General features: G+C 52.2%; 2 protein-coding genes across 2 annotated transcripts; both read left to right on the forward strand.

The window, feature by feature from the left end:
- Nucleotides 1-640: 640 nt before the first annotated feature.
- On the forward strand, nt 641-8,846 carry LOC137902762 (zinc finger protein 420-like). Its single transcript, XM_068746835.1, has 4 exons — nt 641-956; nt 1,914-2,939; nt 5,138-5,725; nt 8,232-8,846. Exons 1-4 carry the CDS (start codon nt 890-892, stop codon nt 8,819-8,821), a joined length of 2,271 nt encoding a protein of 756 aa, XP_068602936.1. The 5' UTR covers nt 641-889; the 3' UTR covers nt 8,822-8,846.
- Nucleotides 8,847-10,573: 1,727 nt separating this feature from the next.
- On the forward strand, nt 10,574-19,734 carry si:ch211-264f5.6 (carcinoembryonic antigen-related cell adhesion molecule 5). Its single transcript, XM_068747513.1, has 10 exons — nt 10,574-10,622; nt 10,716-11,042; nt 12,666-12,829; nt 13,082-13,208; nt 14,073-14,351; nt 15,011-15,289; nt 15,895-16,149; nt 16,217-16,331; nt 17,628-17,666; nt 17,744-19,734. Exons 1-9 carry the CDS (start codon nt 10,574-10,576, stop codon nt 17,644-17,646), a joined length of 1,614 nt encoding a protein of 537 aa, XP_068603614.1. The 3' UTR covers nt 17,647-17,666; nt 17,744-19,734.
- Nucleotides 19,735-22,388: the final 2,654 nt, after the last annotated feature.

Consider the following 22,388-nt stretch of genomic DNA (forward strand, 5'->3'; position numbering starts at 1 on the left):
AGTGCCTGCTAAAGGTTCCAGGTCCAGGTTTTTACTCGTCAGTACATAGAACTCACACTCACACTGCAGAACTCTCACAGTACGTACTCGTGTACTCATTCAGACTATTTCTGTTTGTCTTGACCGCCACCTCGTCCAGAAGGTGGCGGTAAAGCGCATCAGACGATGACTGCCAGCCGACCGGAAACACACGAAGAAGCCTCCGGCCAGAAGGTGGCGGTAAAGCGCAGCAGACGATGACTGCCAGCCGACCGGAAACACACGAAGAAGACTCCGGCCAGAAGGTGGCGGTAAAGCGCAGCAGACGATGACTGCCAGCCGACCGGAAACACACGAAGAAGACTCCGGCCAGAAGGTGGCGGTAAAGCGCAGCAGACGATGACTGCCAGCCGACCGGAAACACACGAAGAAGCCTCCGGCCAGAAGGTGGCGGTAAAGCGCAGCAGACGATGACTGCCAGCCGACCGGAAACACACGAAGAAGACTCCGGCCAGAAGGTGGCGGTAAAGCGCATCAAACGATGACTGCCAGCCGACCGGAAACACACGAAGAAGACTCCGGCCGACTGTCAAACTCTGCAGAGAAGAAGAAAACGTTTATCGTAACTACCAGAAACAAAACGATCCTTCCCGAATGGCGGTTATTTCCGTTCCGCGGCGGAACCAGAATATAAACGGACTTTCTGTTGTGTTCTGTCTGATGTTTCACTGCTCTCCTGTTAGCCTGTGATGCTAACACAAGTTAGCTTAAGTGGCCCTCAGCGCTAAAGCGAGCCTCTCGGTCGGCGGAGGCCAGAGGTCCGTTCGAGCCGCGCGGATAGACGGACCCCGTAATCACAACGATGGGGTGCTAGCTTGACCACACGGTGACGTCACGCAGCATCACCTCCATGGAAGACAGCGGGGACCGAGACGAGCTGGACCCTGACGTCAAACCTCCGGTCCGCTCCCGCTCAGGTTGGTTCTGAGTCTGAGTGACGTCATGAAAACATCTAAATGGTCACGTGGGTCTGGGTTTTGTGTTGTTCGTGTTCACGTACAACCCACAGAGGAAACACTGATGATGATGAATATATTCATTAGATAGAATGTTAGAGTACAAGTACAGTAAACAGTAGCATGTATTACAGTACAAGTACAGTCACAGTAGCATGTATTACAGTACAAGTACAGTCACAGTAGCATGTGTTACAGTACAAGTACAGTAAACAGTAGCATGTATTACAGTACAAGTACAGTCACACAGTAGCATGTATTACAGTACAAGTACAGTAAACAGTAGCATGTATTACAGTACAAGTACAGTCACACAGTAGCATGTATTACAGTACAAGTACAGTCACAGTAGCATGTGTTACAGTACAAGTACAGTAAACAGTAGCATGTATTACAGTACAAGTACAGTCACACAGTAGCATGTATTACAGTACAAGTACAGTAAACAGTAGCATGTATTACAGTACAAGTACAGTCACAGTAGCATGTATTACAGTACAAGTACAGTCACACATCCTGCCTAAGAGGAGCATTTCTTCTACCCTGAGCCGTTTTAGGCTAGCAGAATGTCCAGGAGGAAGGGGGGTCATGGCCCCAGATTGAAGAGTAGCCGAATCAGTTTGTTCTGGGAAGTTTGGAGCTTCAGCTCGACATGACGACATCGAAAGGCTTCGTGACCTCACGAGCCGCCTGTCGGCCAGGTGTATAATCACAGGTGTATAATCACAGGTGTATAATCACAGGATCTGGATGTTAACCTTACACCGTGTGGGGCGTTGATTGGTCTGTTCTGTTCTGACTATCTCAACTCGTTTTCCTACAAAAATGATCACATGTTTACAACCCAACATTTTGTCTGTCTGTCCAAATCTAAACTCGGGTCACGCCCTGATTTCGGTGTCTCTTCGTTGCCTGCAGACGTCCAGCAGCTGTTGGTGGTCAAAGAAGAGGTTCCCCTTGATCATCTGGACCGGAGCCCCATTCTGGATCAGTCTGACCCACCAGAGCCGCAAAAGATTAAAGAGGAAGACGAGGAACTCTCGAGTCCGGAGGGAGAAGAGCTCCAAGGCCTCGAGGAGGCTGCTATCACCAAGTTCATAGTCAGTCCTTCGTCTGAGAATAGTGAGGAAGACGATGAAGAGAAACCTCAGTCCTCACAGCTTCAGCAAAGCAAGGAGATAAAAACGGATGCAGAGGACTGTGGAGGACCAGAACCAGCCGGGACCTCGGATCCAGAAAGCCGTGAGAGTATGTCAGAGTCTCCTGAATCAGAGTCTGAGGACGGTTCAGGCCGGGAAGACACCGGCGAACCCCGGCCAGGTCCAAAGCCTTCAGAAAGCGATGAAGCAACAGAACCGGGAGAGAAACCGTTCAGCTGCTCGGTCTGCGGTAGAAGTTACCTTCGGAAGACCTCCCTGAACGATCACATGAAGCTTCACTCGGAGGGGAAGCGTTTCAGCTGTTCGGTTTGCCGGAAGAAATTCCAGTTCAGGAATGGAATTGAGAGACACATGAGAGTCCACACGGGAGAGAAACCCTACAGCTGTTACTTCTGTGATCTAAGCTTTTCACAAAACTCCAGTCTGATCAAGCACCTCAGAGTTCACACCGGAGAGAAACCCTTCAAGTGTTCCGTCTGTAACGCGTCTTTCCGGGCCTCGTGCCATTTGTCCAGCCACATGAGGCTTCACTCCGGAGAGAAGTCCTTCAGCTGCTCCGTGTGCGGGAAGACGTTTGCTCAGCCTGGAAATCTGAGAGGACACAAAGCAGTCCACACCGGAGAGAAACCTTACAGCTGCTCGGTTTGTGGGAAGACGTTTGCTCGGCGTGGAACCCTGAGACGACACGGGACAGTCCACTCAGGAGAGAAACCGTTCAGCTGCTCCGTCTGTGATAAAAGTTTTACACGACTCGAGAATCTGAAGCACCACATGAGTGTCCACTAGGAGGAGACCGGACCTCCAGGACGTTGTCCATGGCCTGCGTCCTCAGGTTCTCACCTCTGCCTGGTGTCTCGTATGGAACCCGGTTACAAGGACGGAGTTAAGATTCCTTCGGCTGATTCCAGTTGTGACGTTATTGTCACAAAAAAAACAAATCTTTATGCTGTTTCTAAGAAAATGTGGAAGTAAAATCTGCCGCGGGCTTGAGGGAGATGAATAAAAGCAGTACTGTTGTGTGTCGTGTTCCGTGGGTTCATTCTCTGACAGGCAGGATGTTCTGATCTGACGCTTTCCCGTGTCTGCGTGGGTTCGCTCCGCCCACCTCCAGAAAACAGCGGTCTGTGACGGTGTCTCGCCTGCAGCCAGCTGAGAGTCTGCAGCAACACCGTGACCCCTGACCCGGAACTTCAGCCCGAAGACGGGAGGATGGCGATCGTCTTCGTTTTGGTTTCAAGAAGATGAACGTGTAAACGAGTATTTACAGGGGAGTTAGTGGCGATTCCTGTTCTCCCTGGATAGAAAACATTCCTTCAAAGAAAGTATTAGTGAGTTTAGATTCCGCTTTCGTGCTGACGAGCGGCGAGAACATCCATTCCGTCACGAACCGGGACACCGGAAGTGTTCGTGTCCCTGAAAAGCTCCAGACTTCATGAGAAACTGGAGCGGATTAAATCCATTCCGGCCACAAGGTGGCGGTAAAGCGCTTCAGACGATGACTGTCAGCCGACAGGAAACGCACGAAGAAGCCTCCGCCCAGGGCGGAAGTCTGTTACCGGTAAGCTAACAGGCTAACAGGCTAACTGTCCTTCCTGTATGACGTTCGTTCCCGTCAGACCCAGTCGGAGTGACGCAGCGGAACCGGAATGTGCGCCTAAACCAGCTTAAACGGGCGTTGACTTAGCTGCCTTTAGCCTACGATGCTAACACAAGTTAGCGTAAGATGCATTCGGAGCTAACCGGAGCCCTCTCGGCCGAACCCGGAACGCGTTCGTTCGACGGAACCCAGGGGTCCATTAGAACCGTGTGAATAGACGGGTTCCGTTCATGAGGACAGCGAGCATGCTAGCTGTCTCCGCTGTCCTACGGACATGCTAGCATGCTAGCTGTCTCCGCTGTTCTACGGACATGCTAGCTTGAAGACGGTGACGTCACGTAGCTTCGCCTCCATGGAAGACAGCTGGGACCGGGACGAGCTGGACCCTGACGCCAAACCTCCGGTCCGCTCCCACTCAGGTTGGTTCTGTTCCGGTGTAAGAGTCTGAGTGACGTCATGAAAACATCCACATGGTCACGTGGGTCTGGGTTTTGTGTTGTTTGTGTTTACGTACGACCGACAGACGCTGATACGTTACGTCGTTTCTCTTCCTGACTTTGCTTTTTCACCTCTATTTTCTTCTTTGGATGGAAGGATAAATAGAATAGTAATAGTATTTTTTTGTATTTTTTTCCCTTGCTATCCTTGCGCTCTGAATAAAATAAAATAATAATTCATCATTGTGTCGCCGTCCGTCCAGAACCTGACTCGGGCCTGTCTACCCCAGAGAATCACTGATTTCTGCTTCTCTTCATTTCCTGCAGACGTCCAGCAGATGTCCGTGATTAAAGAAGAGGTTCCCCCTGAGCAACGGGACCGGAACCCCCATCTGGACCGGAACAACTGTCTGGAAGTGCCACAGATTAAAAAGGAAAAGGAGCAACTCTGGATCAGTCAGGAAGGAGAACGGCATCAACATCAAATGAAGGCTGATGGAGAGGACTGGAGCGGATCAGAACCAGGAAGAGATGACATTAAAGAGGAGTCCCCCCCCAAAGAGCAGGACCGGAGCCCCAGTCTGGATCAGTCTGACCCACCAGAGGTACAAAAGATTAAAGAGGAAGACGAGGAACTCTCGAGTCCGGAGGGAGAAGAGCTCCAAGGCCTCGAGGAGGCTGCTATCACCAAGTTCATAGTCAGTCCTTCGTCTGAGAATAGTGAGGAAGACGATGAAGAGAAACCTCAGTCCTCACAGCTTCAGCAAAGCAAGGGGATAAAAACGGATGCAGAGGACTGTGGAGGACCAGAACCAGCCGGGACCTCGGATCCAGAAAGCCGTGAGAGTATGTCACACTCTGAACCCGAGACTGAAGACGGCTGGGACTGGGAAGACACCCGGAAACCCAGGCCAAGTTCAACCCAATCAGAAAGTGATGCAACAGAACCGGGAGAGAAACCGTTCAGCTGCTCGGTCTGCGGTAGAAGTTACCTTCGGAAGACCTCAATGAACGATCACATGAGGCTTCACTCGGAGGGGAAGCATTTCAGCTGTTCGGTTTGCCGGAAGAAATTCCAGTTCAGGAATGGAATTGAGAGACACATGAGAGTCCACACGGGAGAGAAACCCTACAGCTGTTACTTCTGTGATCTCAAATTTGCACAAAACTCCACCCTCGTCCAACACCTCAGAATTCACACCGGAGAGAAACCATTCGAGTGTTCCGTCTGTAAAGCGTCTTTCCGTGTCTCGTGTCATTTGTCCAGCCACATGAGGCTTCACTCCGGAGAGAAATCCTTCAGTTGCTCGGTTTGCGGGAAAACGTTTGCTCAAAGTGAAACCCTGAGACGACACAAAGCAGTCCACACCGGAGAGAAACCGTTCAGCTGTTCGGTTTGTGGGAAGACGTTTGCTCGGGGTGGAACCCTGAGACGGCACGAGGCGGTCCACTCAGGAGAGAAACCGTTCAGCTGCTTGGTTTGTGGGAAAGGTTTTACACGACCTGAGAATCTGAGACACCACATGAGTCTCCATTCCTGATTAATAAAGTATTCTGAATCTGAATTAAGAGCCACAAATGTTTCCTCACAAACATTCCCAAGATGTCGTCCACGGCCTCCGTCAGCCTCTTGTCCACCGGTCTCTGCCGGGGGGCTGGTCAGAGAATCACCCGCATCGAGGAGCAGCTGCTGGTCGGCGGCCATGTTGAAGGTCGCAGCCTGCAGGAGAGACCGAATGAACATTCCTGGTGTTTGCCAGCTAAGGAGCCACGCCCCCACGAACAGAGGTGGAGAAGTGGTCCGGCACCAAAACACGTCCGACAGAAACAGAGTCTGCCTGCTCAATGATTCCACGTCTCGGTTTTTACTCGTCGGTACACAGAACTCACACACCACATAAAGAGTACGTGTAAATGTAGATTCTTCTTCTACTCGATCATTCAGACTTTCTCTTTTGTTAAATTCTTTGCTGCTTACATGTTTGAGTTCTCTCAAAGGAGCTTTTACATTTTGTTCAATAAATCCTGTGTAAACGAGTATTTACAGGGGAGTTAGTGGCGATTCCTGTTCTCCCTGGATAGAAAACATTCCTTCAAAGAAAGTATTAGTGAGTTTAGATTCCGCTTTCATGCTGACGAGCAGCGAGAACATCCATTCCGTCACGAACCGGGACACCGGAAGTGTTCACCGGAAGTGTTCGTGTCCCTGAAAAGCTCCAGACTTCATGAGAAACTGGAGCGGATTAAATCCATTCCGGCCACAAGGTGGCGGTAAAGCGCTTCAGACGGTGACTGTCAGCCGACAGGAAACACACGAAGAAGACTCCGTCCCAGGGCGGAAGTCTGTCGGTAGCGAAGAAGAGAGCGTGTATTGTGGCTAACATGCTAATGGCCCGAACCGAACTATTCTCATGTGTGACGTTCATGCCCGTCGGAACCGAACCGAGTGACGCAGCAGAACCAGAAGCGCCTTGATTAACCAGAATACGTGAGTAACCCAGTTTAAACCTTTGTTTTAGCTGCGGATGTGTTAGCCCGCGATGCTAACACAAGTTAGCCTAAGTTGCAGTCGGAGCTAATCGGCGCCTCTCAGTGGCGGCTGGGACGGGTTCGACGGAACCCAGAGGTCCGTTAGAGCCGCGTGACGAGACGGGTTCCGTTTGCGAGGACAGCGAGCATGTTAGCTAGCTCGGGTCACGTGACGTGCGTTTTTACAGATGGGTGGGAGACATGGCGTTTAACCGGAAGTGATGGGGGGGGGGGGGGGGCAGAGTCCAGATAGGAGACACCAGCTCAGTCCGCTGGTCCCAGAGTCGGATGCTGTAGGATGCTGTCGGCTGCGGTCGGATGCTGTGGGCCCGGCGCAGACACCGGTCCTCTGGGTGTCCTCGCTGGTTGGGAGGAGTTCACCTGTCTGGCTGAGGACAGGTGTTGTCTCCTCGGTGTCTCCTCGGTGTCCCCCGGAGTGAGACGCATCGGGGGCCTCTTTGACCAGGCTGGTCTCAGAGAAGCTGGATGGTGCTCGGTTCACATCCCTTATGATCGAAGGTTTGAGTCTCCTCTGGCTGTCCGCTAGCCTAGCTATTAGCTTAGCCCCGGCCTCGCAGGCCCTGGGTCCCGGATCGGCTCGGATGGGGGGGGGGGGTCGTATCCCGGTTTGTCCCTTTTGTCTCGAGAGCTAGCAGCAAAAGTGACTTCTGGCAGCGCTGGAAAGTTAAAAATATCCATATATGTAGAAAACCAAACCGTTTCACGAGAAAAGGAGAAAAGATCCGAAAAGAGGGTGAAAGAGCTAAAACTGGGGAGACCATGTCCCTCTTTACGCCACGTCTTTTACCTTTAGGCTAAACTAGAAACCTGCCGTGTGGTGATTGCTAGCATGTAGCACGTAGCATGTCTTCATCCGTCCGTCCGTACTGAGAATCACTGATTTCTGTGTCTCTTCATTGCCTGCAGACGTCCAGGAGCCAAGAAGAGGTTCCGCCTGAGCAACTGGACCGGAACCCCCCTCTGGACCGGAACAAGATGGCGCATATTAAAAAGGAACAGGAGGAAATCTGGATCAGTCAGGAAGGAGAACAGCATCAACATCAAATGAAGGCTGATGGAGAGGACTGGAGCGGACCAGAACCAGGAAGAGATGACAGTAAAGAGGACCGGAGCCCCAGTCTGGATCAGTCTGACCCACCAGAGCTGCAAAAGATTAAAGAGGAAGACGAGGAACTCTCGAGTCCGGAGGGAGAAGAGCTCCAAGGCCTCGAGGAGGCTGCTATCACCAAGTTCATATTCAACCCCGAGTCTGTGAAGAGTGAGGAAGACGATGAAGAGAAACCTCAGTCCTCACAGCTTCAGCAAAGCAAGGAGATAAAAACTGACGCAGAGGACTGTGGAGGACCAGAACCAGCCGGGACCTCGGATCCAGAAAGCCGTGAGAGTATGTCAGAGTCTCCTGAATCAGAGTCTGAGGACGGTTCAGGCCGGGAAGACACCGGCGAACCCCGGCCAGGTCCAAAGCCTTCAGAAAGCGACGCTACGCCAGAACCGGGAGAGAGACCGTTCAGCTGCTCGGTCTGCGGTAAAAGTTACGTGTGGAAGACCTCCCTGAACGATCACATGAGGCTTCACCTGGAGGGGAAGCATTTCACCTGCTGCATCTGTGGGAAGAAATTTAAGTTCAGGAATGCAATTATGAGACACATGAGAGTCCACACGGGAGAGAAACCCTACAGCTGTTCGTTCTGTGATCTCAAATTTGCACAAAATGATACTCTGGTCCAACACCTCAGAATTCACACCGGAGAGAAACCCTTCCAGTGTTCGGTCTGTAACGCGTCTTTCCGTGTCTCGGGCCAACTGTACAGTCACATGAGGCTTCACTCCGGAGAGAAATCCTTCAGCTGCTCCGTTTGCGGTAGGAAATTTACCCAGAGTTCAACCCTGAGGCAACACAAACTAGTCCACACCGGAGAGAAACCGTTCAGCTGCTCGGTCTGCGGTAAAACGTTTGCTCGGGGCGGAACCCTGAAAAGACACGAGACGGTCCACTCGGAAGAGAAGCCGTTCAGCTGCTCCGTCTGTGGGAAAGGTTTTACACGACCTGAGAATCTGAGACACCACATGAGTGTCCACTAGGAGGAGACCGGACCACAGTCACAAACACTTCCAGGACGTTGTCCTCGGCGTCCTCAGTTCACCAGCTCGCTTAGGATCTCCCTCGCTGCCTCGAGATTCCTCGGAGGATCACAGAGAGCTTCCGGAGGGGGGGGGGGGGGGGGCATGATGACAAGAATTTCTGTAGTTTAAAACATTCAACAACTGCTCTGTTGACGCGAGGTACCTGAAGTCCTCTCCCTTCTTTACGTCTATTCCTTGTAGCTTCACTGCCCCCCCCCCGGGACCTTCTCATGTACACACATGTACTCTGTTTTTCATTCCTCTCTTTTCTAGAGCAGACCTCCGCTTCTCTAGATTCTCCTCTACCTGCAGATCACAATGTCATCTGCAAACATCATATTCAGAGGAGCTTCCTGTCTCACCTCATCTGTTAGTCTATCCATCACCATGGCAACAAAAAGGGGCTCAGAGCTGATCCCTGGTGCATCCCACTTCTACACTAAACTCCCCTGTTACTCCTACTGCACACTTCACTGCTGTCCTACATCTCCTGAAGTACTCACATGCTTCTCTGCCACTCCAGACTTCCTCATGCAGTACCGCAGTACCTCGATGCAGTACCGCAGTTCCTCTCTGGGCACCCTGTCCTCGTCTGCTCCGTTTGTGGTAAAAGTTTTGCACGTCCTGAGAATCTGAAACGACACACGGGTGTCCATTGAGAGGAGGAACTGTCTGAAGTCGTCATGGTGAACGGACACGAGTCCGCCGGTGACGGAGAAACTGTCCAAACGCAATTTAATGAGTCGTCTGTGCTGCTGGAGAATGAAACTGGGTAAACAGCTGATCTGTGCGCACGCCCAAATATGTCCAAAGTAATTCTGTAACCTTTCATGTCAAATGAAGTAAAATTTACCCGACTGGTTGAATCGTGTTTATCATCAGTGAGTTTCCAACGATAATCTGATCATCTGAAGACACAGTAATCCACAGATTACCACGCACTGCTGCACAAAACAAAAGACGGGATGAGACTTCCAGGTCCAGGTTGTGACGTCAGCGGCAGTTAAAAATAAAGGGTTAAAATTATGACACAAAAAAGGCAAAATATGAATGAATAAACATTTAGTTTGAAGCAGTAGTGATGTCGCCATAAGTCCACTAGGTGGCAGCATGTTCCTGAACCACACATGAAAACATGACGTCATCGTTTTCTTTGAAAAACAGAAATCCCAATTATCTAGTATTTATAGTTTGAATATGAAACTCATTAAATATTATTCACAATATTTATTACTGGATTATCAATGAACAAATTCAGGAACTTGATTTTAGACATGCAATAATGAAGCCACGTGGTGGCGCTGTGTCTGCGTGGATTCTCTCCGTCCGTCCGCAGGTGTGCGTTGGTGACGCGTCCGGGGTGTGACCCGGGTTTGAGAGAAAGTGGTCAAGAAACGAATGAATGTTTGTTACTCCGCTACATTTACTGACAGCTGCAGTTACTTCCGGGGTCGATCACAGTAACCAATCAATAAGGGATCAATGATCGCAACTCAGAGAACATTATTTATATACATATATATACCGGGTATACGGTGCAGTACTTCTGAGTGTTCTGTCCCCAGAGGCAGCAGTACATTTTTACATCCTCATTCCAGTGACGTGTGCGTGTAGGTGCGCGCGCGCGCGCGGGGGGGGTTCTGGGTGTGTCTCCGGAGCAGGTCTCAGTGTCCCGTCCCGTCCTGCCTCCTCACACCGAAACCTTCCGCCATGGATCAGTTCTCCTTCAGCTCGTTCCTCCTGGCGCTCACCTTGACCGGTAAGACCCGCGGTCACGCGCCGCGCCGCTCCGCGCGCCCGGCACCAGAACTTTAACGTGTGTCTCCCGTCCCCCCCGTCCCCCCCGTCCCAGCGTGCACCTGCACGGACATCCTGCCGAAGGGCCCGGTGGACGCGGTCCTGGGCCGGAACGTGACGATCACGCCGCTGGTGGAGAAGTCCACGCACACGGTCATCATCTGGAACCACCACGACTCCACGGACACGACCAACGTGGTGACGTTCACCAACTCCGCCATCAAGTACAACGAGCCGTACGAGGGCCGCGCGCTGCTGGACGAGACCACCGGGCGGCTGACGCTGCGCGCGCTGCGCGCGGACGACAGCGGCGAGTACGGCGTCACCTTCGTGTCGCAGCAGGGGGACACGCGCGCGGGGGAGATCACGCTCCGGGTTCTGGGTGAGTCCAGTCGGGGACCGCCTCCGCGCAGGTGAGGCAGGTGAGGCAGGTGTTCCCGCCCAACCGATCGGCGATCGGCGCGGTTTCACCACGTTTCTGACTTGCGGAGTTCTTTTCTCTCTCTCGGTGGTTCGGCGCCACACCTGTGGCCGGTGTGCGTATCCCTGCGCGCGCGCGGCCCGAACACCTTGCCGTGTTTCCGAGCGGCCTCTGTGAGGGACTAGATTCTCTGGCGGAGGGACAAAGACCGTTTCCCTGAAACTCCAGCTGGGTTAATGGCTGCAGGTTGTTGCTGTAACCTAGTAGTAAAAGTACGTTACCAGTAATAAACAAATACTTAGCAGTAGTATTTCTGTACTAGCAGGAGTAGACGTGAGACCAGTAAACGCGCCGGTGAGGGTTCTTTGTAGCAACACGTTTCCAGTTTGACCAGTTTGAAATCAATTTGGAGTGAAAGGGTGAGCTGCTGGGTGTGGCTCCGTGTGTGTGCGTGTGTGTGTGTGTGTGTGTGTGTGTGTGTGTGTGTGTGTGTGAGGGAGGTCTTATGCTCCACCGGTTCGGCCCCAGTGTTTCCAGTAGCTCTGATAAACTGGTGCCGCTGGTTTTAACCGGTCCGCTGGACTGGCCGAGCGTCGCTGACTAGGGGCGTGGCCTGGGGACCCGAGGGCGACCTGCTCAAGACCACGTTGAGGATTGGTGCTTGGAGAGGTGCCGGTTCACTTCCTGGGTGCTGCCACGGTGCCCTTGAGCGAGGCAGCGACCTTAACTTTATCACTTCACGTTCTCTCCGTTGCGTGTTGCGTGTACGTACATGTTGTATACGTTTGTGTAGACAAGAATTCTTCCATTCAGAACCTGGAACGTGTTCCGACCTCTGACCTGAATTCATTTTACCAACCCAGTATGTAGTTCAGTACAAGGTGTAGTTTAAGTACAAGGTGTAGTTTTAGTACAAGGTGTAGTTTTAGTACAAGGTGTAGTTTAAGTACAAGGTGTAGTTTTAGTACAAGGTGTAGTTTAAGTACAAGGCGTAGTTTTGGTACCAGGTGTAGTTTAAGTACAAGGTGTAGTTTTGGTACCAGGTGTAGTTTTGTTATGTTTATCTGTGTCAGTGTGTTCAGCATCATCGTTAGCTTAGCATCGCTATCTGATCGTTAGCTTAGCATCGCTATCTGGAGGCAGCAGGAAGTGACTGAATCATTGATCGACAGAAACGTCTAAAGACGTTCCTCTTCCTTTACTCTAGCGTGTTTTAAAACGCGTTAAAGGGCAGATTAACGATATTAAATAAAAACACACTGCATGTAGAACGCAGCACGTGTGTGTCTGCTGCCCCGCCCCGCCCCGCCCCGCCCCGCACGGTGAAGGGTGGGCGTGTGTGAGCTTTGAAAGGTGCGCACTCACCTGGGACACGGCACCAGGAGAGGCGCAATCATTCTTTATTTTATGGTTTATTTTTCATCAATCGACTCATTTTTTCGAATCTATTTTCTGACTTTGTTCGTCGCTAGTACCGCCGTACTTAAACGCACCTGTGAGCGGACGCACCTGGGCCTCGGCGTCGCCGTGCTCTTAGCCCGCCGGACCCAGCGCACCGTTCACGCCGATGTTCCTTGTGCGTAGAGCCGGTGTCTGATGTCGCCATCAAGTCCAACCTGCCCGAGGCCGTCGAACACAACAGCACGGTGGTTCTGACCTGCGCCGCCAAAGGGTCCTTCCTCAACTTCACCTGGATGAACGGAGCCACGCCCATCAAGGCCGACGGCAAACGGCTCTCGCAGAAAGACGTCAGTTAAACGTCCAGCCAGACTATTAATCAGTCGTTAGCTTAATGCTATAACGTCTGCATGAATGTTTACGTCTGCCGAGCCTCCGATGAACGGCGGCGTTCACCAAGATCCGTGGTCGTCATGGTTACGCTCAGCCCTTTAGACAAAGGGGCGTTAATAGCAGGAGGAATGTAAGGCTCTATGTTTTCCTGTCATTATTGGGTAATGATTGGACCACTGGTGTCGTTTCCTCTCCGCGTTGAACACCAGGTGGCGCTGTCCAGTCAGCTGACCATCACAGGTGTCCTCAGAACCGACCTGGTCGGACCCATCTACTGCAGGGCAGGTAACACGATGGACGACGAGACGAGTGCCCCCTTCAATCTCACCGTCTACTGTAAGTACTGCTGGTTGTCTGCTCAGTAGCTCCGCCCACACAGGAAGTCACGCGATGGTTAGCATTTAGCGCTGTTTGCTGTCGGAGCTCCTTCAGACAGGAGGCCGGTTTCCTTTCAGCTCCGTGAATGAATGGAAATAAATAAATAGCGTTATTTAATCTGGATCATTCTGTTCGGCCAATCGTCTGACAGCGCCGGAGCGGGGCGTCGGCTTCGGCCGCTGTTCGGTTCAGCGATCCAAACCCGTGTTTCCGCATTCAAACAATCCCAAGAGTAAATAAACGCAGTTCTGCTGGGCTGGTAACGCTCGCCGGCGCTGAACCGAGGTCAGGCGTGAGTCACTCGCATATCTTCAGAGGCGGTTTCGCTGCTTTTCTTCCTCATGCTGACGGACTGGAACCGGTACTGAACCCGCGGAGCCGATCGGGTCGGTGGAAGGCGACGAGCGGCAGTTTACATTGTGGTGTGTACCTGCAGGACTCGACCTGTACTAATACTGCGTTGTGTACACAGCAGCATGCACTCCTTTCACCGTGGCTAACCTGAAGGCGCCGGCGCCATGCCGACCGCCGCTCGGCCCGGTTATTAACTAATCCATCCGGACCGCTTTCACTCCGGCGAGAAATCACGCCGGAAATGGTTTCAAAAAAAAAAAAAAAGGATTCGATTTGACCACAAGTTCAAGCGTAAATAGTAAATAGTCCCCAGCGAGGGACTTGGACCGTTGGCGATTCAGAACCAGTTCCCATCAGAGACCGGTTTATGACCGGTCGTGCTGGTTTGCCTGCCGGGTTCGGCTCTCGGGGTCACGGTTGGGGTTAAAGAGACAGCGGGAAGCGCTAACATGCTCGTCTGTCCCACAGATGGACCGGATAAAGTCACCCTCACCCCTCAGACTCCTCCCCCTGTCCTCCCATCCAACGCCAACTTCAGCCTGACCTGCTCGGCCGTCTCTAGTCCGCCAGCCACCCTCACCTGGTACCACAACCAGACCGTGATGGAGGTCGCCGGTCCCGTCCTGACTCTGGACACGATCAAGAAACACGGATTGGGAAAGAAGACTGAAGAGTACAGCTGCAGGGCAAAGAACGAGAAAACCCAGCGCAGCGTCCCGTCCTCGGGCGTCTCCTTCTCCGTGATGGGTGAGCTAGCGTGCACTCCTAGCTTCTAATGCTCCATGATGCTAACGCCCTGCGACGCCTAAGGCCAGGGGCGATCGATACGTCGATCGCGTGACCTTTCTTTTGATTGACATGCAGGGCAGCCAGTCAGATGACGACTTTTAATTTTTCTGACCTTTAGGTCACCGCACATGCGTAAAAAAGGCGCTAAGTGCGGCGGAACTAGCAAGCTAGTCACGAGTTAGCTCCGGTGTTAAGCCCTCGCTTGTCACCGTTGCTGGACCGAGTAGGAAGACGAAAACGCATGTGGGGGGCGGAGTTTGTTTCACGATGTCGTTTAAACGCCTCTCGGCCTGCGCCGCCCACCGATCGCTCTCCAGACTCCAGACGTTTTATTTATTGATCACCGGAGAACACTTCGGCTGCTTCAACGCGACCGAGGCAGTTTTCTTCCTGCAGTACTCTTCATCAGATACTCGCAGTAATGAAACTTAAACTACAGAACTAACCGCTGCACCTGAGCGTTCCTCTCTGCCGCTAACGCTAGCACAGCTGCAACTCCCCCCCCCCCCCAAGGCTATGCTAGCTCTAAAGCTGCACGGAGGCTGTTTGGTTCCGGTCCATCCGAGGACCTGGGACGTTTACGCCACATTCAGACGGATGACATGTCTTCTTCACAGACCCCATTTCAGGCGTGACCATTAGCGGTCCGACCGGCGTGCTCATCGCCAGCAACAGCACGGCTAACATCAGCTGCCGGGCGGCGGGCGGCTTCGTCACCGCCGTGGCGTGGCTGAAGGACGGCAAAGCGCTGCCTGCGGGCGGCCGGGTGGTCTTTGCTGAAGACAAGATGTCCGTGATGATCAGCGCGCTGCAGAAAGGCGACAACGGGAACTACGTCTGCCAGCTGAGCAACGCCGTGAGCAAAGGGCAGGCCTCCTACAAGATGGTGGTCAACTGTGAGTACGCCGCGTCACGCGGGACCCGCGTCCCAGTCTGACCCTGCAGACCCGCGTCCCAGCCTGACCCTGACCCTGCAGACCCGCGTCCCAGTCTGACCCCGACCCTGCAGACCCGCGTCCCAGCCTGACCCTACAGACCCGCGTCCCAGTCTGACCCTGACCCTGCAGACCCGCGTCCCAGTCTGACCCTGCAGACCCGCGTCCCAGTCTGACCCTGACCCTGCAGACCCGCGTCCCAGCCTGACCCTACAGACCCGCGTCCCAGTCTGACCCTGACCCTGCAGACCCGCGTCACAGTCTGACCCTGACCCTGCAGACCCGTGTCCCAGTCTGACCCTGACCCTGCAGACCCGCGTCCCAGTCTGACCCTGACCCTACAGACCCGCGTCCCAGTCTGACCCTGACCCTGCAGACCCGCGTCCCAGTTTGACCCTGCAGACCCGCGTCCCAGTCCGACCCTGACCCTGCAGACCCGCGTCCCAGTTTGACCCTGCAGACCCGTGTCCCAGTCCGACTGCTGACCTTAACCGGGTACTTTAGTAAACATGCGTGTAGCAACCAGACTTTAAGGCGGGATGTCTTAAACGGCGCTCCGTCCCCAGACGGTCCTGAAGCGGCGACGGTCGCAGGTGACAAGGAGGTGGAGCTGAACGACCCGGTGACGCTCAGCTGCAGCGCCGCCTCCGTCCCTCCCGCCAACTTCACCTGGAAGTTCAACGGAACCCTGACCAGCGTCAAAACGGCGACGTACACCATCGAGAAGCCCGTTTACAAAGACACCGGGACGTACGTGTGCGAAGCGCACAATGATGTCACGGGCAAGAGCAGCACGTTCACCCACAGCCTGGCCGTCAGAGGTGAGTCGCGTGACCGGCGGCGCCGCGCCGCGCGGCGAGGCACCTTCTCAACCGTCTGCTTTCCCAGCCGAAGGCGAGCTGGACAGTCTGTCAGACGGAGCCATCGCCGGAATCATCATCGGCGTCCTCCTGGCCCTCGGCGCCGCCATCGGCGTGATCATGTACTGCAGACAGAAAGTACCGTAAGTACTCAGACCGGGTGGGCCGGGGAGGGGGGGGGGGGGTCGCCATGTCGCTGATGTTGCGTGGGAAAGAGGAGGAGCTTGAGTTGCCCATGGCGATGGCAATCTGACCGAGAGGTGCTGCTGTCCTCTTCGAGTCTCCAGGCCGTTGAAAGCGCTGACTGAGTTTGTAAAAGCAGGTTTACCTGTGGGCGTCCCGAGCCAGCCCCCCCCCCCCCCCCCCCAGACTTGTTTGTCAGTCACGCGGCGCAGGCCGATCCAGATGATCACCCGACACCTCGGAGGTCACCATGTGGCGAGGTGTTCGGTTGTAGGGACGACGGGCTCGTCTGACAGGAGCAGCTTTTAGCTCTGAATCCAAGGTGGTGCCGTCGTGGTCTGGGGGGGGGGGGGGGGTGCACCCCCGTACTGCATTTATATGTAAAACAAAATTTGAATTCAGAAACAGAAACCGGATGAAAAACCGGCCTGAATCTGCAGGTAACCTGAGGAGCGAAGCTTTATTGAGATGTAATTAGGGGGCGGAGTCGACTTCTGACATACGTCTGTGTCCACCGGTCCGTCCAGTCAGCACCACCCGATGGTTTCCCTCCCCCATCAGCCCCCCCCCACCTTTAATTACACGTTTGATCTTCAGGAATGTTCAAACCGCCCCGCCACAGAAACGCTCCAGTTGTGAGTCTGCGTCAGGTAAGGCTCCCCCCCCCAGCGGGGGAGGAGCTATGCGGGTGGTCCCAGACGTTCACAGTGACACGACGACTCAGGTGACCTATCGGGGGGCCGCATGAGCCGTGTGTGGCTGCGGCTGCGAGAGGGCGTGGCCAGAGAATGGCAGGAATGTCACCGTCATGTCTGCACTCGTCTTCCTCGGCTCGTCTGTCACGGTTCTGCTCCGAGCGCTCCGCTCGCCGTCGCCGTCGCTCGTCCTCACGTCTCTGGTTTTCAAGAGGCGGAGATTTCAACACGGATCTCAAAATGAAAGGCGGACGACGACGAAGACGAAGAAGATGGCTTTGCCCTTCATCCTCGCCGTCGGGTTCAGATCCCGAGTCTTTTCTTTGATCCGGCTCTTGGCAGTTTGTGATGCAGGAACAGAAGCTGCTCGCCGTCACCATAGAAACCGTAATTGGGAACCGATATCGGCGTTTACAACGAACGACGATAAAGACTTTGCTCGTTGGTAAAGTTTAGTGATTCACCTGAACTCATCGCCACACAAACGCCTTCACCATCGCAGGGATTCGTAGAGAGGAAGTGACGTCATCAGCCGATCTGATTACTGATTCTTGTGTTCAGGGTCGAGTCGCCGTACTAAAGAAGCTCCTCCCACTGACGGTGAGTAGCAAAGACGTCGCTCGCACGCACGCAAACCTCAAACGGGCGAGAACGTTGTGTGTTTTGTGTCTGTGCAGCTGGGAGGACCGTCCGGTCGGACCCGCCGCAGCGGCACCAGTACCCCCCCCCCCCCACCCCCCCCTGTGGAAACTGGACGGACTTTCTCAGACTGGTGAACTGGTTGACGTCACCGGATCATCATCAACTCTCTTCTTCACTAACGCCGTCTGTCGCCGCTTCCTTTAACACACAGACTGATGACACACGCACGCACACACACACACACACACACACACACGCACACGCATGCACACACACGCACACACACACACACGCACACACACGCCGACGTTCAGGGTTCAATCTTATCTGGGTTCTCTCCTTATCGGGACACTCGAGAGCAGCGAGGAGTTTCAGAGCTGACGTCCTGGGAGGACGGCGAGATCTCAAACGCCTCGGTTCCTCTGAAGCGTCCCCCTGCGGGACGTCTGCGGGACGTCTGCGGTTTCTCTACGACATTAATTAGCATGTATTGTTTATCTGGATCCCCATTGGCCGTTAGAAGTGAAGGCAACTCTTCCCGGGGTGCGTTCCCTGTTTATCCGACAGCCGAACTATGACGAGATTCATTTGGCTTTTTATTATTATTATTATTATTTCATGAGCTACTCAAAGTGATCTGTTAGTAAACCGGATTATCCAGTATCCTGCTAGTTCATGGGAAACTGTTCCTATTGGCCGAAGCTCGGCGTTCTGGGAAATCTGTCCGACTCAAAATGATTAATTTTATCGTCCAGTCGTTTTTAATATATAATAATAATGATCTTAACGATGATGTGAGACGTAGAATAATTTGACATGTAAGTTAGCTAGTCATCGGTAGAGCAGCCAATCAGCAGCAGCCAATCAGCAGCAGCCAATCAGCAGCAGCCATGCAACCACTCGGCTAGCTAGCGAATAACACAAAGTCAGCCGGAGTCTCTCCGGACCAGGGACAGATCTGTCCCGGGATTTCAGTCCTACCGACCAGGACGATGACGTCAGTACTATCTGAGCCAATGAGAGGCCTCCTGGCGCAGCTAGCTGTGCTGACCTTGTAGCTCTTGAGGCTAGCATTAGCCTGCAGCTAGCGTGTCTGCTTCGGCGCTCTCGTCCGGATTTGACACGGTTTGGGAGTTTCGGGTTTAGATTAGCGGTTTTGTTTTTTAGAAAGTGCCTTGCGTGACTTTTGCTGTGATTCGGTGCTACACAAACAAAAGGGACCTGAAGTCTTTCGTCTCCGGCCATGCCCCCACCGCCATCGCTCTGCTGCCGTTCTGACTTCCGGTGTCCGCGCGCGTTCCCTTCCGGCTCTGCGCGCCGCCGCAGCGGGCGCGACCGGACACGCAGCGCGAGCGCGGAGCCAGCCAGGTGAAGACGGAGGAGGAGCCGCGGGAAGGTGTTCGCATTCTTTGTGCTGCCGCAGGGCAAAGAGATCCCGAATCGCTTTATCGGGTTTGGATCTTTACTTTCGTTTTATTCGGCTTCCATTTGATCAATAGAAGCTCCGTCGATCTTTATCTCGAGCCGGATGATGCTTTTTCTTCTTCTTTTGTGTGATGTCAGATTTTAACATGCACTGATGTCCAGTCAGAAAAGTATTTATTTAGTTAAACCCAAAATCTCCTTCTGTTGGTTGAACTGGATTTAAAACGTATTTGCCGTAACTCAAAGCGTCCGAGTCGCGTTAATAACACGAGGATGTGTTATTAACGCGTTATCTTTAGCGTTTGGCCGAACTCGTCCTGCTTGTAAATATGACGGAAAAACTGTTTCGGGGTTTTTTATTCCTAAAGATTTGTTTGTTTACAGATAATATTTGTCCTCTGAGTGAAATTCGTGTCGTCGGTTCAACGTCCGTGTAAGAACATAAATGTTGTGGAAGTATTTTTCCTAATTTTGTCATTTATTGCATTTCTACTCGACATTCGGTTGTTTTTCTTTCAAGGCCAATCACAGCGAGAGGGGCGTGTCTCTTTTTGAGGCGCTGGCAGTGTGAACGCATACCTGTTTGTGAGTGTGTGATCTACAGCCGGGGGGGGGCGGGGGGGGGGGGGTTTCTACCTGCCACACCTTCATCGCCTTTCCTCCGAGGAAGACGAACACGCCCGACTAACGTTAGCAGCCGCTACAAGACCAAACAGGTCGATGTTCTACTATTAAACGCGGTTTAACCTTCATACGCCCACAAATACGACGCCGCCATTGGCTGTTCGGCTGCTGAATGAACCGGGCCTCCGGTACCGGGGACCTACGTTCTGCACCGGTGAGACCGGCTCCGGAAGCTTCCGTTCGGACACCAGCCAGGCTGGGAGGAACCGCTGCACCCGTGGGAGGTGCCAAACTGGTCCCAGTTTGTCGCTGGTTTTAGATATTCAATTCTAACAGTGGTGGGACCATAATGGTGATCAATAAGAGTGACGTTACACATTAATGACAAATGGAGCTCAGCCAGAGAAGCTACGACTCGTCAATAACGTCAAACCCGCTGAGCCTGCCGGGACACCGGGAAATGGTGACGCATCCGGCCGTGTTTGTGATTAACTTTGTAAATAAAAGGATTGAAATGCTGGTTTAACGTTTGGTTAATCCTTCTAATCAATAAGCCAAACATGTATTGAACATTTATCTGTTGCTCTGACAATCCCAGGCTTTGTAGAACCCGTTCAGATGATCGATCCCAATGACTCGAGGTCAAAAGGAGCTTCATCTTCACACTGAATTCAAATCTGATCGAGGCCAATAAGAGCCCAGCGACGAGGGTGCTCGTCCAATCAGAGGCGGGGGGAGGGCCGATAGCAGCGCGAGGTCTCAGGTACTTCCGGATGTAGTTGCTCCAAAAGCAACCAATCAGAGGAGGAAAGAATCGTCACATGACACCAAGATGATTCACAAGTTTTGTCTAAGACAGGAGTATCAACAAAAGACTCCTGTTGCTTCCGCTTCCGCTTCCGCTTCCGCTTTAAACCCAGAACAGAACTGTCTCGATACGAAGCAGCAAAATGTGTGTTTTCAGATCCGAATAATATTTAACTGCATTAATTAACGCGGTTCGTGTTGTTAAAACAACGTAAATACGGCGGAGTCGTGTCATGCGCGTGACATTTTAACAAGGATGTGTGTGTGGGGGGAGGGTGCCCCCTTGTGGTCAGGCTGAGTCGGGTTTAGGGTTATGATAGTTAGTTTAGTAACTCTTCGTACTGGTTTGTGGGTTAGTTTAGGGGTTAGTTTGTGGGTTAGTTTAGGGGTTAGTTTGTGGGTTAGTTTGTGGGTTAGTTTAGGAACCCGCTGGACCGGAAAGAAACTCCGCAAACCACTTTAAAGTGGGCAGTGACGTCATCAGCAGCGAAAACATGGATTCCCTCCTAAAATCTAAGCAGACGTAATTGAGCCGTTTTCTCGCTTAAGTGCGTTTGTCCCGTGTCGGCCGCCGTACTACGGGCTACTAGTTTGATACACAGTTCAGAAATAAAACGTTCGCTCAATATACCATGACATTTACTTGAGTTATTTAATTTAACTTGATTTAATTAACTACATTAAATGTACCATTTCTACCCGAGCAGGAAAGAATGAGCAATGCTGGACAGTCAAAGATAACTTTAAATAATAAAATACAAGATAAAAATATATTCAACTTGAATGAAAGTTCATAAAAATACATTTATCAACACAAGGCAGTTAAATAAATGAATGTAAGGGTCGAAGTACCTAGATATTACTTTATTACAGTGGCGGGCGGTGCATTTTACACCTAGGCCTTCAGTGAAGTCCTACTTAGTCCGACCTGAATAAATACCCCTCATAATACCATCATTTATGACACCACGGCTTTAGAAATAATGTACAAACACACACTTACGCACTACTGGGTGTTGCATCACCTCAATCGTGTACAACACGGGATATTTTTCCGGAGCATTTAAAAATCAATAAACTGCATCAGCAATTAAAACTTATCACTATACGTGGTACTATCAAAGTTATAAATAAAAGGGAATTTAACATTATTTGTCCAAAACGTTTTAAAGTCCACCAAGAATATAGGCAGGCTTTAAATTGCACACTTGCAGTTTAATATAAGACTGCAACACAACGGCCACATGTTTCTCGTTGTGTACTTCCACTACAATCACACAGCTGCACCAGCGCCACATTATTTACACACATTGCATTTACAGTATATCTGTGATTTTATGTCGTTATCATGTTAAATAAATAAAATGTTGGTACTCACCAAAACAGCTGTCCCGTTTGAAAACAAAATCCATTCTCCTTCTTTAAAGTTCCTAAATCCAGTGTTGCTCCAAACATTAAATCGATCCCTTGCAAACAAAAGGCATTCCCAGCAGAACAATTTGCAGCGACTCTCGGAAGCTGTAAGCCAGAAGTTTGAAGCCTGGAAGTGGCGTACAAATCCTCTCCCCACCTGGGACAGGTTAGCTAGCTCCGGAGTTGGACGACGTCGGCTTCTCTGTAAAGGTCCGTCTTGAAAATGGCCTTTCAAGAATATCCACAACCAAATCCACACTTTCCCCTCCTTTGCCCATTGTGGGTTAAAAACGCAGGAATAGTTGTGGTCGCCCCTCACAGGTGTGCATTAGTTGATGACGCAATATGCATAGCGCTGCCCTCTCACACGGAATATCCAATCACAGGCAGGAAGGCCTTACTTTCACCAAC

This window comes from Brachionichthys hirsutus, chromosome 13, assembly GCF_040956055.1.
Source record: "Brachionichthys hirsutus isolate HB-005 chromosome 13, CSIRO-AGI_Bhir_v1, whole genome shotgun sequence".
NCBI lineage: Eukaryota > Metazoa > Chordata > Actinopteri > Lophiiformes > Brachionichthyidae > Brachionichthys > Brachionichthys hirsutus.

Bases quoted from the DNA above. Each gene is read 5' to 3' on its own strand.
- LOC137902762 (XM_068746835.1), top strand. From the start codon at position 890: ATGGAAGACAGCGGGGACCGAGACGAGCTGGACCCTGACGTCAAACCT. The intron at 957-1,913 runs GTTGGTTCTGAG...CGTTGCCTGCAG, and splicing joins TCCGGTCCGCTCCCGCTCAG to ACGTCCAGCAGCTGTTGGTG. The intron at 5,726-8,231 runs CCTGATTAATAA...CTACGCCAGAAC, and splicing joins ACACCACATGAGTCTCCATT to CGGGAGAGAGACCGTTCAGC.
- si:ch211-264f5.6 (XM_068747513.1), top strand. From the start codon at position 10,574: ATGGATCAGTTCTCCTTCAGCTCGTTCCTCCTGGCGCTCACCTTGACC. The intron at 10,623-10,715 runs GTAAGACCCGCG...CCCCCGTCCCAG, and splicing joins CCTGGCGCTCACCTTGACCG to CGTGCACCTGCACGGACATC. The intron at 11,043-12,665 runs GTGAGTCCAGTC...CCTTGTGCGTAG, and splicing joins GATCACGCTCCGGGTTCTGG to AGCCGGTGTCTGATGTCGCC.